The 17690-nt window shown below is 38.2% G+C and overlaps 1 protein-coding gene across 1 annotated transcript in view; it reads left to right on the forward strand.

The window, feature by feature from the left end:
* OSBPL5 (oxysterol binding protein like 5) overlaps window positions 1-17690 on the forward strand; it is a gene marked incomplete in the record, with an annotated part of 79090 nt that overhangs the window by 54197 nt on the left and 7203 nt on the right. Inside the window, 7 exon segments of the mRNA XM_072422173.1 lie at window positions 3896-3977; window positions 5946-6044; window positions 6151-6247; window positions 12440-12538; window positions 13230-13327; window positions 16229-16318; window positions 16449-16585. Coding sequence (XP_072278274.1) covers window positions 3896-3977; window positions 5946-6044; window positions 6151-6247; window positions 12440-12538; window positions 13230-13327; window positions 16229-16318; window positions 16449-16585 — 702 coding nt within the window.

The following is a 17690-nucleotide window of genomic DNA, read 5'->3' on the forward strand; positions in this document are numbered from 1 at the left end:
AACTAAGTTGCAGGCATTGCATGTTGGTGGAATGACTGAGCACCCCAATCTTTGCTTGGTTCATTAGCAGTACAAATGTGATATTGTGGAGAAGGTGGCATTCTGGGTCGCAGTATTAAAGTCATGACGCCACCACTACCTGGGCAACTTTATTACCTTTTGCAGGGGAATTACCCTGGAAATGTACACAAGACGCCAGAAGGTAAATGCAGAAGTACGGCACCAGCGTTGCCAATTGTCCCCTTTATACCAGCAATGGGTGGCAGAGTGTAAACTGGTTAAGGGAGTTGGCGCATGATAATAATTCTTTTGATAATGTTCTCCAGGACAGGGTGAGGCCATTTAACTTAAATTTAACATAAGCAGAATAGATGTTCTTCAAATACTTTTACTTTGACAAGAAAAAAAAGAGATTCCTTCTAGGTAAAAGTATTTGAAAATCTTTTGCAGAGCTGTACCTTCTCTTTTCCAAAGAAATGAATATTTTCCTTAGTGGCGTCCTTACAAATGGCAGAGCCACGCTGCAATGTAACCACTGGGCAGTCCCGGTGCTGTAATGAGAAAAGCTGCTGTTAGAAATCAATAAAACAAAAATGATTCTTCTACTGATGAGTAATATAGCAAAAGTTGTGCAAGAATAGTATTTGTGTAATGTGCCAATCACACAGCAGGAAACAACATTTTGAATTTGGGGTTATTGGCTTACCTGCTGTGTGTTGCATCACTGGCAGTGAATCTGAACTATTCACTAAGTCACCACATTGAAACTATTGGCCTGATTTATTAAAGCTCTCCAAGGCTGGAGAGGATACACTTTCATCAGTGAAGCTGGGTGATCCATCAAACCTGGAATGGATCTGGTCTAAGATTCAAAACATTTGCTAGCAAATAGCAAATGACTTTGGAGAGATCCATTCCAGGTTTGCTGGATCACCCAGCTTCACTGATGAATGTGTATCTTTTCCAGCCTTGGAGAGCTTCAGTAAATCAGCCCCTATGTGGCAGGACGTAATTCTGAAAATTGATGTGTTATATACAAACATCTATCTATTTATCTATCTACTGCCCATCCCCATTTATGATGCATGGATCATAGCACATGGAGTTATCTTATAGGGAGGAAAGCTTACATTGCAGCCACTCTGGTGCCCTCTAGTGTTCAGAAATTGTTAACACCACCACCAGCAGCCTTTACACAGACTGACCACATAAGCCAACAATTTTTCAAAGTAAGAACAAACTTTTTTAAAAATTGGTTATTTCTATATGATTGTTATTGTTGTTCTATATTGTGTTTAAAGTGAGAACAGAAAAGAAAATCCTTTAAATTCATCATTTCAAATGTCTGCATAGGATCACTAAAACTTTGAATGTATACAGTAAAAGTCCAACATGAACCTGGGCTGGTATCAAACCCAAACCTCAACCTTACATAATCGAAACTCTTTCTTTTCTACACCTTCAGGCACCCTTAGCTGGGCACCTCTGATGTATTTATTACTTTCTTTATATCTGTGTATTCCCCACTTCCAGGTCATGTGACCTAAAACAATTTATCATGTTGCAGATATTATTTATAATTGCATATTTATTATATTCTGATCATCTATCACACAGACATTTATATGGCAGGTGTGGGGAATGATGAAGTATTTGTAATGTATGGGCTGAGTTAATGAGCAATATTCCTCATCTCTTATCTCTTAATGGTCGGTTCCTTCCATTCTACATTTTTTGGAAGGGATAAGCATTTTTATGCAATTTGCTATGCAGTCTAGTTAGTAAAATCCTCTGAGATTTGCAGCTTTTCCCAAAGTGGAGTTTTCTTTTCTTGGAAGAGGAAATGCTTATTATTCCTGCAAACATCATCTGTGTTTCCTGCAATAGTAACTAATTTATGTTCTTTTAGGATTCATGTATAGCAAAAATGTGATTTATATACACACATATATATATATATATATATATATATATATATTATTATTATTATTATTATTATTAATAATAATAAATATGTATAATAATAAACAGGATTTATATAGCGCCAACATATTACGCAGCGCTGTACAATAAATAGGGGTTGCGAACGACAGACAGATACAGACAGTGACACAGGAGGAGAATATACTTTCTGTACTTTTTAATAAACTGAACAAACATATATATTATATTAGTTTCAGAGGTTTCTTTTGCAGACTATAATAGGAGAAGTTGATTGATCAGATTTAAACTTTAGTGCTGCAGTTGTTATTCTGAAACCAAGCAAAAATCTTGCCACGGCTGTCATCTTCTTCAGTTCTGATGCCACAGCTCACTCATATCCCCCCCATCCTTCATTGTTATCATTATTATCTTTACTGGTCTGCTAGACTTTGGATCAATGTCCTCCCAGGTGCAGCACTAATTAAATCGCTTTTTCTTTTTCTTCACTTCAAAAATTCAATAACTTTTTCTAATCCCAGGATTAAAAGAAAAATAAGGATAAAATGTTGTAAAGTTGAGAGAAAAGGGAAAATACCCATATTCCAGGGAGAATATAGGAAAATACCCATATTCCAGAGAGAAAATGGGAAAATGCCCATACTCCAGAGAGAAAAGGGAAAATACCCATATTCCGGGGAGAAAAGGGAAAATACCCATATTCCAGAGAGAAAAGGGAAAAATGCCAATATTCTAGAGAGAAAAAGGAAAATACCCATATTCCAGAGAGAAAGGGGAAAAATACCCATATTTCAGAGAGAAACGGGAAAATACCCATATTCCAGAGAGAAAAGAGAAAAATGCCCATATTCCAGAGAGAAAGGGGAAAAAATAAACATATCCAATGGGAAAAATACCCATATTGCAGTGAGAAAAAGGTGAAAATGCCCATATTCCGAAGATAAATGAGAAAAATACCCATATTGCAGAAAGAAAAGTAGGAAAATGTCCATATTTCAAAGGGAAAAGGGACTAGAGAGAAAATGGGAAAATACTTTCATACTTTCAAATACTTTTAATATTCAAGAAAGAAAAGGGAAAATTTCCATATTCAAATAAAAAAGAAAAAAAGACCCATATTCCAGGAAGAAAAGGAAAAATACCCATAATCCAGAGAGAAAAAGAAAAAATACCCATATCTAGTTAGTGCAACAATAAAAAGTGAATGTGGCTGTGCAGGAAATGAGAAATTGGTCAAACCTGTCAAACAATGCAAAACAAAGTTTGACTTTTTTTGCTTAGTTACATTGTTTTGTTGTAGATCGACTACTTAGCAACCTAGAAAAAGCACCTTGCATTCCAAAAATCCTGCGAGTGATCTGGGTGGATATTCTACAATTTATGTCATATAAACATAATATACATGCTTCAATGCAAGGACCATATATGCTGTTATTTCAGCTTCTTAGCTAGCTCCAAGCAAGTGAAGACAGGACTTACCTCCCGTGTACTTACATCGGACGCCTTGCAGGTTGCCAAGATTCAGGTGCAATAGAAAGTAATAGAACAGAGGCAAGATTTCAGAGCTTCTGTTAAGAACTTTAAAAATGAATTTCTCCACAATGCTTATAGCTACAGAGATGAATGAGGACTCATTTCAAAGTGATTGCACTGCAAGCACAGAATTTGTAAATAACGTGCACGGTATGGAGCATTTTAGGTTCACTGAGCAACAGGCAAACAGTTGGATACATAAAAGAAATATATGTTAACAAGATATTTAATATTCCACAAGGACCTACACTGCAGGATCAGCGGGTATTCTTTAACAAAAGATTCAGATTTCAAGTAATGAAACCTTTGAAATGAAATTGTCGTGGTTAATCTCATTTACTATTTTAGTGCTTTCTTTCACACCTGTTTTATTATTTATATATATAAATTACTGATTCTAATTTCTGTTCTCTTGTTGCAGGGCGGCTGTGGAAGACGATCCTTATAGTCGCATGAAGCAGGTTTTGAAGTGGTATTTGTCTGGATTTTATAAGAAGCCAAAGGTAAAACATTTAACATTTCAATATATGCTTTATTGTAACAAAGGAAAGAAAATCCCCAGGTCTCCCGGGGTTAAAAGAATCAATCGCCAGAGCTGATGTTCTCATTAGGGAAACAAGTGACAATAAATGTTAAAGCTAACAAATAGGGAAATGAAGAAATTATTAAATAATTTACAAAATATTGGTGAATATTGGGCTTTAATTGTTGCTATGGCATAACACCAGATCGGCCTTGTGGTTTCTTTAAAAGAAATAGCAAAGGTTGCATTTGTGTCTGTTACAGAGACCACAATACAGATCCGGCGTTTTGCTATAACCATAATAAAGGTGTATACTTAGCTATATCCTATAAAAGATTTCATTTATTTCATCTTTTCACTTTTTCTAACCTTTAAAATGTATTTTTAGCATCATTATCTTGTCTCGTGCTTAAAGTTCACTTATTACAGGACAATGAACCTAAAATTACTTAAAAGTATATTTTTAAAGCAATAAAGGGGCATTTCCTGACCTTTCTAGCTGTTTGTAATGGGGAGTAACACATGTTCACATAAAAAGTCAGATTTCAGTTGGTTTGTAACAGTTTACAATGACCTGCTATGTATTTGCTGCCGGGGAGAGGTGGATTTAACTGAACGTTGATTTGCCATGCATGGATTTGCTTCTAAAAGACTAATACTATTGTCTTTTATATATAAAGCACCGACATAAAATATAACACTGTACATTTATTATTATCATTGGTATTATTTTTATTAATAATAAACTGTATATATAAAGCACCAAATATATTATCATTAGTGCTGCACATTAAATAGATGTTTGCAGATGAAAGAGGTGAGGGAAGTAGCACTCAATAAATAGAAAAAGGTAAAAATTACAAACTTCTAAAACAAAAGGTGAAGAGGACCCTAACAAATTCCACTACAATCATAAAGGTAGGGAATGTAAGATATGATAGGAAAGGTCACTTCCAATAAAACCTTAATAGGAGGTAAGACCATGTTTCTATACAAAGGAATCCCTAACCAATAAATCACAAAAGGTGCGTAGGTATAACTTCTCGTCCCCCGATGCGTTTCGGCTACAGGCTTCTTCAGGGGACCTGTGGAGAGCGTTATGTACTGTACATAAAATAGTATACAATAGTCTTAAAACCTGTACAAATAGTGGTTGCATATAAGGTACAAGTTATAAATTAACTAAAGTAAATGTTCATATTATATGATTATGATAGCTACCACTAATGATACATTTTAGAACTCAATGCTTTTACATATATGAAGCAAATTGCAGGAAGTGAATATATGTATATATGTGCTTATAAGTGCTTGGAATAAATCAACTCTATATGTATGGAGCATCTTACAGAATATATACTTCCCTATGGCTGTATGTATGTTATCTCTATGCTGTACATGTATTGTGTGGGTGCATGTGCTTCTATGGGTATACATTGTGACATATATATACAAAGTGTTATTAAAGATGTAGAATCTTGGTAAGACATGGGCTGTCCCTGTTATAAAATAAATCAAAGATTTACTAAATTCACCTTATAAACCGAAACTATTATTACATTTTATTTTGCCGTTAAAAAAAGCAGCTTATTCTTTTTGGTCTTTTCCTGTTTTTATATCATTTATGATGTTGGAAATGTAGGCAGCTTGGCTTGGCCAGATGGGAATTGGAAGCGTAGAGATCTCCAGAGACGAACAATAGATGGGGAATGGTGGTGGTGAAAGATATTGGTGTAGATGTTAGTGGGATGTAAAGGAGGAAGCAGAGCAATGGTAACACCAAAGCAACAGGTGTAAAAGACAATGCCATTGACCGATAGAGAGATTTGGGGCAATGGTTTGCACAGTGAGGCCATCCAGGTTGAGATTTAAACCCAGACCTCCATCATCACATGTACCAACTAAAGATTACAAAGGGACATTGACTTCTAATGTTTCTGTGCCACAGGGAATAAAGAAGCCCTACAACTCAATTTTGGGTGAGAAGTTCCGCTGTTGCTGGTTTCACCCACAGACCAACAGTCACACCTTTTACATTGCAGAACAGGTAAATGTATCCAATATGCATCATAAAAAGGAACCCAAAGACACTTACAAGATTGGCTATAAAGAAAAAAAAAGGAATTTGCATTCAAAATGTTCTTTGCTTGCAGGTAAGTCATCACCCGCCAGTGTCGGCCTTCCACGTCAGTAATCGGAAGGATGGCTTCTGCATCACTGGGAGTATTCTGGCCAGATCCAAATTTTACGGTACTGATCAGCAACAACCTGAGCACGCAACTGCTAAGATTTACCTTTGACTTTTTTTGTCTAGATATAAAGTGTATGTCAAGCCAAATATATGTACTTTGTAGTTTTGGATAGAGCAAGGAAGGATTGGAACCCCTGTGAGGTTTTCCTGCGATCCGAGACCCAGTTACAGAGAATTCCCCTTACTTTCTGTCCTGTGTATTAGTGCTTGATTGACGAGGTTACAATTATTTCTAACTAGCACATTGCGCTTCTAATGACTATTAAAAATGGTCTCTACACTTTTTGTGAAGGATTTGGCTTATTGGCATCAGGAATAGCTGCCTGGTGGACTGCAGAACGGTGGCTCAGTGGTTAACACTCCGGCCTTTGCAGAGCTAGGTCCCAAGTTCGAATCTCAGCCAGGATTATATATTAATTATTATTGTATATTAATTATTTAATAAAGCTCTCCGAGACTGGAGAAGTTAGACTATCATGGAAGAACCTGGGTGATCCAAAGGAAAAATTTTCAGTCCTGGACCAGATCTATTCCAGGTTTGCCGGATCACCTGTTTTTTTTTATCTTCTCCTGTCTCTGAGAGCTTTACCAAATCAGGCCCAATATCCCATAGCACCTAATATTTCTTCTGGACAATCAGACTTTTGTTTAGAGCAGGGCATTTCTTGTTGGTTGTGTTTTTGAAACAGAAGTATACTCATCTAATTTTCCACAATGCAATGCAGTTCCACCAGCTGAAGGATTCCTAGCCAGTGTGGCCAACCCAAGAGCATGTACAGGTGAATAATTATAGCACCTAGTGGGCACAAAGTGTAGCTACCATTCATTGTTAAGGTGAATGGATCAGAATAGTTTTGCTGGGGATGTTGGAGCAGCTGGGGTGCAGTGGTAAAAAAAAAAAATTGGGGCACGGTACTATCCATGACGTGCCCGCCCCACTACACCCCAGACATGGTCTGTGCCCCCCTACCCAGTGGGGTGCTTCTCCTGAACACGTGGGGGGACCACCATAGAATTCTTTGCAAAATAAGAATGGGTCCACGTGCCCATTCCTGAAAAAAATGAGGGCATGGTGTTCTCACCTGTGCCCGACCCACTACACCCCTGTAGAGCAGCCATACCCAACCATTGTTCCTCCGACGTTGCTTGACCTTCCATAAGATGGTGTGTGCATAGTCTTGGGCCCAACACTTGGCAGAGTTAGCTGCATGAAATCAAAGACCTCTTTAGCTGCTCATAAAGGTGGCATTCTGACAACTAATGTAATGGGGGGTGCATTCTCCTTATTGGCAACCGATACAAATTGCATTTTCCCATTCCATAATTATACCAGTGGTCCCTGACACCTGAACATTTTTATAAGAATTCCTCATTAGTACAAATTTTGATTAGTGCAAATATTGGGGTTGTGTTAGGGAATTCTAGTTGCTAAATAAAATGAATTGTTCATAGGGTGTTTTTTTAAAGATAATTTTTATTGAAAGTTTTTTAGTATAAGTAGAAACCATATTATCATTACAACAGAATAAGAAAAAATCAAAAATTACAAAACAAGCATAGTGTCAAGATAACAAAACTACTATATAATTCCCCCACCTACTAGATTGTAAGCTCTTCGGGGCAGGGTCCTCTCCTCCTGTATCACTGTCTGTATTAGTCTGTCATTTGCACCCCTATTTAATGTACAGCGCTGCATAATATGTTGGCGCTATATAAATCCTATTTAATAATAATAATAATAATATAAAATAGTAACCAACATAGAGAAACAAATGGATTCTGGATCAGTAAAACTGAGTTCATAAGGTGTTTTTGATGTAACACCAGATAATTGCTATAGGTCCAGGAGTTGAAGACTATGTTCAAGTAGTTCAAGAACATTTCTGGGTGTGAGAGTTCTTTCTCAACAAAGATATCGAGAGTCAGGAAAATTCCAGCAATTGTCCTATAAAACTGTTCAACAGCCTGATCAGCATTACAGAGAAGCCTCAGGGCCATTATTATGAAGAATCTGCTAATTGTGCATTATACTGTACCAGATAATTCTCTGTGCTATAAATACAACTAAAACTTTATATAACGCAAGATAATTAACTCTTATCATTATATTGTAATGATTCCTGATTCAGGTTGTTCAGTACAATGATAGAATATGGGAAATGATAAGGTTCTCATGTGAACAAGTTGGCTGTTTCATTACGGGAGAGATTGTTAGTGATGGAGGGGCAGTTTTGTAAATGGCAAACCCCTGGGTGCTGGAAGCAGAGTTTACTTTAAGAGGCTTAATTCACAAAAAAACAGTTTGCTGGAATGGTGAACTCATAACAAATATGAGATCTTCAATTATGAGTTCAATTTGAGGTTCAAGGTCTTCAGACATCCTCTTCTCCTCTATGGGTTTGCATGTTTTACATTTATGAAGCATGCAACAGGAGAAGTGGGAATGATGTCAAGAACCATGGTGTGGATGTCTGATCGTTTGATTCCCTTTGGAGCTGAGATGAGCAGAATAGTTTAAGCAAAATTAAGTGCATGAAAAATTACAAAATTCCCTACAATTCCCTAAACAGTGTTGTCAGCCCTTGCCGAGTTCTCCTCTGCTGGACTACAGAACATGTCTTACTTTTATATTATTAAATGTATATATTATTATTATTATTATTATTATTAATAATAATAATAATAATAATAATAATATTAATAAACAGTATTTATATAGCGCCAATATATTAAAAGCACTGTACAATAAATAAGGGTTGCAAATGACAGACAGATACAAACAAAAGGAGGAGGAAAGGACCCTGCTCCGAAGAGCTTACAATCTAAGCAGTATAAGAAGTATCACACAATAGCAGGGGGGATATGGAATGGTGGGTGAGTAGTGGGGGTTTAGGAGACAGAAGGAGACGGGTAGGTGAGGTTGAGACATTGGGTTTTAGGGCTCTTTTAAATAAGCAGAAAGGAGCAAGCCGAGTAGAACAAGGAAGACCATTCCAGGGAGTCGGGGCAGCTCTGGAAAAGTCTTGGAGCTGTGCGTGTGAGGAGGTTATGAGTGAGGAAGTCATTAGTAGGTCATTGGAGAGAAGAGAGTGGCTAGGGGGGTATTTTTTCTATCAGGTCAGAAATGTAAGTGGGACAAGAACTGTGGAGGGATTTGAAGGCAAAGCACAGGAGCTTGGATTTGATTCTAAGGTGAAATGGAAGCCAATGAAGAAAACTACAAAGAGAGACAGCAGAAGAGGAGCAGTGGGAAGGCTGTGTAAGGGGTAGGTAGGTGGGAAGACTGTGTATGGGGTAGGTAGGTGGGAAGGATGTGTATGGGGTAAGTAGGTGGGAAGGATGTGTATGGGGTAAGTAGGTGGGTAGGTAGGTGGGAAGGATGGATGAGTCTGGCTGCAGCATTCATATTAGATTGTAGAGGAGAGAGTCGGGTTAGTGAAATACCAGAGAGGAGGAGGTTACAGTAGTCCAGATGAGAGATGATAAGAGCATGTACAAGGAGTTTGTTGATCTCTAGGGACAGGTAGAATTGTGTTCTGTATTACAAAGGAGAATAACTCAATCAAAGCTGTCAACATTGCTTGGGATTTCAATACATCATAGACAGCGTTTTCTATGGAGCGTTTGGAGATCACTGGATCCGGGAACAGGATCAACAGATATTTTAAAAAATTTTTAAAGATACATGAAGTTAATGCTCATGTATTACAAAGATGTTCTGAATATGCATTTTTTAGATCTCCATGTTGACACCCAAGTGGGACTTTAACCCTACTCACCAACACCACCATGCTCCCATGCTCTCCTGTTTTAGAACTTTCACTCACCAACTTTCAATGTATATGATCTTACATTCACAAGATCGGTTCTCCTCCATTTAAAACTCACTAAATAGTTACATAGAACCAAACTAGAGCTGCCTCCCTTCCAAAGCTTGATATTCTCATTTAGACATGATCCTCATTCCTCGTCTTTCATACATCTTCACACACTCTAATATCATTGGATTTATTCTTAGTTTGCACACCACTTTGCAAAATGGTGCCACTGTTTATATAAATACCATTACCGTCCAATCTAAAAGTGTGTCTGAGGGCCATACATGACATATTCATTGTGACGTGAGGTGCCTCCAGCCTGGATTCCTTTGAATTATACTCTGTCATGACACTGCCGGTGTAAGATAATGATATTTAAAGAGCCGTAGACTTTGTCTGACCTCTGATTTGGGCTGTATGTCAACCAATCAGAATGAGAGCTGTCATTCTGTGTAACTGGAGCTTATATATTGCCTGTCAACCTGTCAGCTGTCATCTGAAAAAAGAGTAAAAATGGCAAAGATAACTACATTTGGATGTCAGAAAGTAAAACTTATCTCTATGTAAAAAAAAGAAAAGTGCTTGTTATGGAGAATGTTGGTGCATTTGAAAAAATCTAAACTTTAATAGAAATGTCAACCCAATATGGTGGTTTCAAGTATGGATGGGTGAGGGTAGACTGAATTCCTATGGGATTTTAGGGTCAAGATTTAGACCCCTAGCTCCGAATTCCTATTTCACCAGCATTGTCTATGTTGTAAAAAAAAGATATCAGCACGTTGAGAGTAGGGATGAGCGAGCGAGTTTTTAAAACTCAATTTTGCGGCAAATTCGGCCATTCTCGTGAAAAAAAAAAAAGATTGCGGGCTGTGCTGATCAATGAATGTTGCGTCGGCTGCATTCATTAATCAGTTCAGTGTGCGATACCCGGCACTAGAGGTTGAATGAGGACTAGTCCCCCCATTCAAAACCTCTAGTGCTCTCTGATTGGCTTAGGAAAGCTTTCCTCCGCCAATCAGAGAGCACTAGAGGTTCTGAATAGGGAAACTTGTCCCCATTTAACCTCTAGAGCCGGGAATCGCACACAGGATTCCCAGGGCTGCATGAACGATTGCAGCCAAAAGAATCCATTGCGATCCCAGGGCACTGGAGATTAAATAACCTCTAGTGCCCAGGGATCGCAGTGGAACTGCAGATGGACTGTCAATGGAGTATTTCTATTGAGAGTTCATCTGCAGTTCAGTTCCCAGTAAGTACAACCCGGTGAATGTGGGAACTTTGCGGTCACAGCTGATTGGAGGGGGCACGCGGGTGCCTTCAATCAGCTGTGACTGCAGGCCATCTCTCAAATATTATATTTTTGTATGTGGGCATAAAATGCTTGAAAACATTTTATAGGATTTTTCAGGCTTTTTGACAAATGAAGAACACTTGCCCATTATAGTAGGGAAATGTAATAGGATTGCTTAGCATTAAGCCAAAAAATTTATAAACTGACCATCAGGGTGGACAGAATCCACCAAAGGACACCAGTGCAGGACCAACTTCTATGGAATTACTGGCAAGTTAAAACAATTACTCATTTGGTCTGAATTTTAAAGCTCTCCAAGACTGGAGAAGATAAATTATCATAGGTGAACCTGGGTGATTCATTATAGTCTTCTCAAGTTTTGGAGAACTTTATTAAATCAGGCCCATTGTGTATTTATTGGCAACTAAATGAAACGAGCTGTCTAAATCAAGGGAAAATCTCATTCAGTGGGGTACATATAACAATAAGATATTGGCAAAGGTCTGGAACCTTCTTCCAGCTGCTAAGCAGCAATAGACTTGGAACCTTTGGTTGTACTTTTAGCTCCCAATGTTCGGTCACAAGAAATCCAAAAACAGCTTCAAAAAGTTGGTGCAAAAAGCTGGTAAACTACCGTATATACTGCCCAGCATGTCCAGAGAGTGGTTCTTATTCTGATTGTTATCTAAATAGTGAAGTATCTCGATTCAGCCACCAGATTTCATTTCATACCAATATTGGCCAAATGGGGCAAATAATCCCCCTATTATCACCACCACTAACTGCCCACCCAGCCCTCTATCTTCTGCATTGTTTTTTATTGTTTTCTATATTTTCTTTGGGATATTTTCCATCTTTTCCTCTTCTCTCTGAAAAATGTCAAATACATAGAGTACAGGGGAATATTTCTTATATTTCTTGCTTGCTCTGACATCTATCAGATTCTAGACAGAGTCAGATGTTCAGAAAAATCTAACAGGTGTTACCAGCTCTGTTCAAGTCTTAAAAATGCAATGGCTGAAAATAGGTTTTAGGTTCTGAGTCATTTAGCATTAATGATTTTTTGATGATCTTTATTCCAGGAAATTCCCTTTCTGCAATATTGGATGGGAAGGCAAGACTTACGTTCCTGACCCGCGAAGAAGACTACATCATCACCATGCCTTATGCTCACTGCAAAGGTATCGCTTACATATAAATATTGTACTAATGAGATAGAGTAATTCTTTTTTACATACAATATTATTGCTTCTCATTATTATACTATGGTCACTCATTCTGGGGTGCACCAGCTGCCATTTTGGCTACATCCAAACTATTGTATCTCACCAGATGTGATGGCTGTATTAGATTTTTAGGCTTTTTTACTTTTATTTTCACCTATTAATCCAGCAAGTAACACGTGCCCTGTCTTAGACTCCACTGACTATTATGTATCTATGGAGGGGGAATGAAGCTACCATTGGAAAGTAGCAAATATTAAGTGTGGGGTTGTTAGTTAAACATGGACTTTTTATAAATGATTTTAAAAATTAAAGCTAACACTCTATGAGCAGCTGGCGCAACAGTTGCTTTATTTTCTTTTGGGTTAAAACTTTTAAAGAATTGAATAAATGTCAGCATTTGTCTGCTCTGTCTCGACCTCGTAACCTTTATTGCACAGCTTAAGCCGATGAAGGAAGTTGAAAAACACAGGATTTACTGTCAGGGAATAACAGGTTATACAACTACGTGACACAAATATACAACACAAATAAAAAACTGCTTTGTTCTCACTATGGGCAGATTGCGTCTGTTATGGTATTTTTGATTTTGTCTTTGGTTATGCTTTGAGATCTGTATAACCTTTTGCTTTTATAACCACTTTTGTAGGTCTTATTTATGGCACAATGACCATGGAGCTAGGAGGTAAAGTTACAATAGAATGTGAGAAGACGGGATATGTGACGGAACTAGAATTTAAACTTAAGGTATTAAAAATAATTAAAAAAAGTTACATTTTTAGGTTTAACATAACATATTTTTGATAAACCAAAACATTTGAAATCTATAGCGCTCCATGTTTTTGTGGAAGATAATGCTCACATTTCTTGATGACCTTGGCTTGTAGACTTGTATTTGGAAATGGCAATTTGGATTTTCTGAAAAAGCCTTGGGGTAGGTTCACGCAGGTGGTGGGAACAATGGTTGTAAGGTGGCTCCTGGTGGCAGGCAGCTTTGCGGTAGCTCAACGGCCCTGACTGCTTAGTATGTTCCTAACCTCCCTAGCGGTAACCCCGAGTGTAAATCGGGGTAGAAAAAAGTTGCTAAAAGTGGTAACCCCGAGTCACACTCGGGGTTGGAACACCTATGAAAGGTTAGTAAATAGAGCGCTTACCTGATCCGCCGGGGTCCCGCGCCATCCAGCGCAGCGATTTCCGTCTTCTTTATTCTTCCTACTTCTGCATCCGATGAGTCACCAGGGGAGTTCCCGGTGACATCGGTGCGTGTATACGTCCCGGCCGGGCGGGGCGGGAAATTCAAAATCCATTTGTATTGCATTCAATACAAAATAACTGTATTGAATTCAATACATTGGATTTTTATGTGTAAAAGCAGTACATTGTTTTCAAGAACATTTATTTTACAGTATATATAATAGTATAAGTATAATGTGTATTTTTTTTTTTTAATTTAAAAAAATGTATATTTTTTTAATCTATAGTTTTTTTTATTTATTCAATTTATTGTTTTTAAATGATTCTGTGTTTCAAACTTTATTATACTCATACTATTATATTATACTGTAAAATAAATTTTCATGAAAAACAAAACTTTTAGACATATAAAACCGGAAAGAAATGAACCGCTAAGGAGGTTAATAAACCAATGGTATTAAAACATTTAATGTTACCATTCATTACCACCTCATGTCTTCCCGCATTTGCCGGCACAGTTTTTGGGCACGTAGAAACAATAACTGCACCACAACCTTGTTGCCCACGTGAAATATCCCTTAGAGTAGGGTTTCTCAGCCGAGGTTCCATGGACCCTAAGGCTCCTCCAGGGGTTCCTTGAGCAATGAGCAGTTTGTACCTCTCAGCCCATGATAGTCTTTTTGGCTATCTGTAAGGGTGAAATGATTCTCAATGGCCAGCAGTGTAAGAGGCATTTTTCCCACTGATCAGCACACTAATATATTGTGGATATAGAAAATATAGCCAAGGTTCCCTAAAGACCTGAACATTCTTTTTAACGGATTTGCTCATGGTAAAAAGGTCAAGAAAGGCTCACAATAAAAAATGGTACACTCCTTACTGGTGTACTTCATTTTCAACTAAATAGCAACGAGATAGCACCGGTGAAGTGAGTTTTTTTTTTACATTTGTTCAGTTGTTTCTTAATATCTTATGTTAAGTTCCCAGCTCATCATAGGCCTTTCTAGGTTCATTGAAAGGAGCATCTCTAATCTTTATGAGCCATTTCAAGCCCATTGTGCATTTAAAAACCAAATTCATTTAATTTCTCCATTGACTCAAATATGTTTAGTCAAAATGGTGCATTTGCTGAAATGACCTAAATGATTGCCAGAATTTCTGCTAAGCAAAAACTCCTGGTTGCATACCCTACTTTAGTTCCACATCAGCAGTACTACTGAAGAATTGCTCCAATGGAATTCCAAGTAAGACATAAAAACTGGCAATAAGTTGGGAAGTAGAAGGATACTTTGTGTTCTGGATTAATAACTGAGGCTGGCAATAAATTGGGAAGTAGAAGGATACTTTGTGTTCTGGATTAATAACTAAGGCTGGCCCAGCAAAGAGAGTAATCAGACACTTCCAGAAAATAAAAGGGCTATGCCATGAGAGGATAGAGGGTTCTGACCTAGGGAATAAACAACAGAAATTGTGTAGCAAGTTTAGGAATATTCCAAGTCGTATAAAGGCTTTAGGTAAGCAGTAAAAAAAACCTTACCAAGCAGAGTTCTTGTGGAATTGTCTCACTGCAACACTTAAAATCGGTTGCCCATTTTCTAAGGGTGGCACATAAAGTGGTATCTCTCTGTGAGCATAATGTCTTCAAGATCTCACCGCAACACTTGAAATTGGTTGCCTGTTCCCTAATGGTAGCACATAAAGTGGTACCGTATTTTTCGCCGGAATATAAGACGCACCCAATTTTAAAGGAGGAAAATCTAGAAAAAAAAGATTCTGAAAGATTATTCCCGTTCTGATCACTCATGTGCCATTCATACCGGTATTCCCCTTCTGATCACTCATGTTCCATTCAAATTCCCTTTCTGATCACTCATGTGCCATTCAAATTCCCTTTCTGATCACTCTGTGTCATTCAAATTCCTCTTCTGATCACTCTGTGCTTTTTTTCCACTGTACGGCAGTTAGGACAGGGAACAGCAGGGGGCGCTGTGTCGGCTTCTTTCGCTCTGCACTGCAGCCAGGAGGAGACACACGCTGCTGCCAGAGAGGAGAGGAGACACACGCAGGATCGGGTATCGGGTGAGTATCTTATTTTAATTATTTTATAACACATTTGTCATATAGGACGCACCAACTTTACCCCCCCAGTTTTGGGGAAGAAAAAGTGCATCTTATACGGCAAAAAATACGGTAATTCTCCCCAAGGTGGCCTCCATGTCTTCAGGATCTCTTTTGGCACCATTCTTTATTTGTGAAGGCATCAGATTATTGATTGGTTAGAGATTTTATCCATTCTGCACTTCCCGATGCAAAACAAAGAGACTGTTGGATACCGTTCCTGATATATACATAGGATCGATTATTAATATATTTTGGTTCCCTCCTTTATGTTAAGGCCACATCTATATAGCTGAATGTCTGCAGCCAACTCATCTTGTATTTTTTTAACTCTAGCCTTTCTTTGGAGGAAGCGACACCTTAAACCAGATCAGTGGAAAGATCAAAGTGGCAGGTGAACTCCTGGCCAACCTTGATGGACACTGGGTGAGGATTTCTTAACTATCTTTAAACAGCTTATAACATTCAACAAAATCAATAAAAACTACGTACACCATAAATTTGGTTAAACTTGGGGGGCTAATAGTGACCAGCTGTCCATCTGTCTTCTCTCCAGGACCGGGAAGTGTATTTAAGCGATGTACAGGGGGACAGCAAAGACATTTTCTGGAATCCCACAGCAGAGATCAGAAGACAGAGACTGAAGCGACACATTGTGCTGTTTGAAGAGCAGACAGAATTGGAGTCAGAAAGGTAAAGGTTTTAATGTTAAATAAAAAAATATACAGGGACCTCTGCAAAGAGGACATGAAATGCTCGCCTCTTCTGTTGCCAACATCGTCAATCCTTGAAGATCGTAAGAAAGTAATAATTTTCCGGTCCCCCTGCTATCTGTTGTGGTTCCTTCCATCGCTATAGGATAATGTGGTGATACAGAGGTAATGGATTAAACTACTAAGTGCAGTGGGGGACAAAGAAATTGAACCTCCTACAAATGCTTCAATCTTAATCAACATGAGAAAACAACTGTAAATCTTTTACCATTTCTGATCTGAGCCAATCAAAGTCAACATGTGCTTGGCTGGGTGAAATAAATAAGTTTGGCTATTTTTATACAACTATTATTGAGCTCCCCAACACAAGCCAATGAGAAAGTGTGGACTGTTCTAACTACGTTATATGTGTATTCCAGCTTGTAATTTACTTACCTCTGTTACATGCAATATCCAATGTCTGCGATGGCTCTAATGAACACATCCAACAAATGATTTGACCAAAAAATGATATTAGGATCATTATATATGAACTAAATATTTCCATAACCAGTCACCATATTACCCTATTATATTCGTCCATATCATAGCATAGCCACCTATGCTCCTGCTGTAAAAAAAAAAATCCTTGTTAATTGGTAATAAAATTGTCCAGACCATGCAGTTTGTAATCTCCAGTGATTATCCAGTGATCTCAACCTGGATAAAACCGAACTCATAATCTCCCCTCCTCACATTCTAAATCTCCCCCTGACATATTCCTATTATACCACTGTTATTTGGCCCTCTCCTCACGTTGTCTTGGTGTCACCTTTGATTCTGCCCTTTCATTTACCCCCCATATTCAGAAATTTTCCAGGTCCTGTCACTTTCACCTGTGGAACATCTCCAAAATCCGACCTACCTGTCCCCAGAGACCACCAAACTCCTTGTACATGCTCATCTCTCATCCGGACTACTGTAACCTCCTCCTCTCTGGTATTCCACTAACCCAACTCTCTCCTCTACAATCTATTATGAATGCTGCAGCCAGACTCATCCATCCTTCCCTCCGCTCCTCTTCTGCTGCATCTCTTTGTAGTTCT

Source organism: Pyxicephalus adspersus, chromosome 9, assembly GCF_032062135.1.
Source record: "Pyxicephalus adspersus chromosome 9, UCB_Pads_2.0, whole genome shotgun sequence".
NCBI lineage: Eukaryota > Metazoa > Chordata > Amphibia > Anura > Pyxicephalidae > Pyxicephalus > Pyxicephalus adspersus.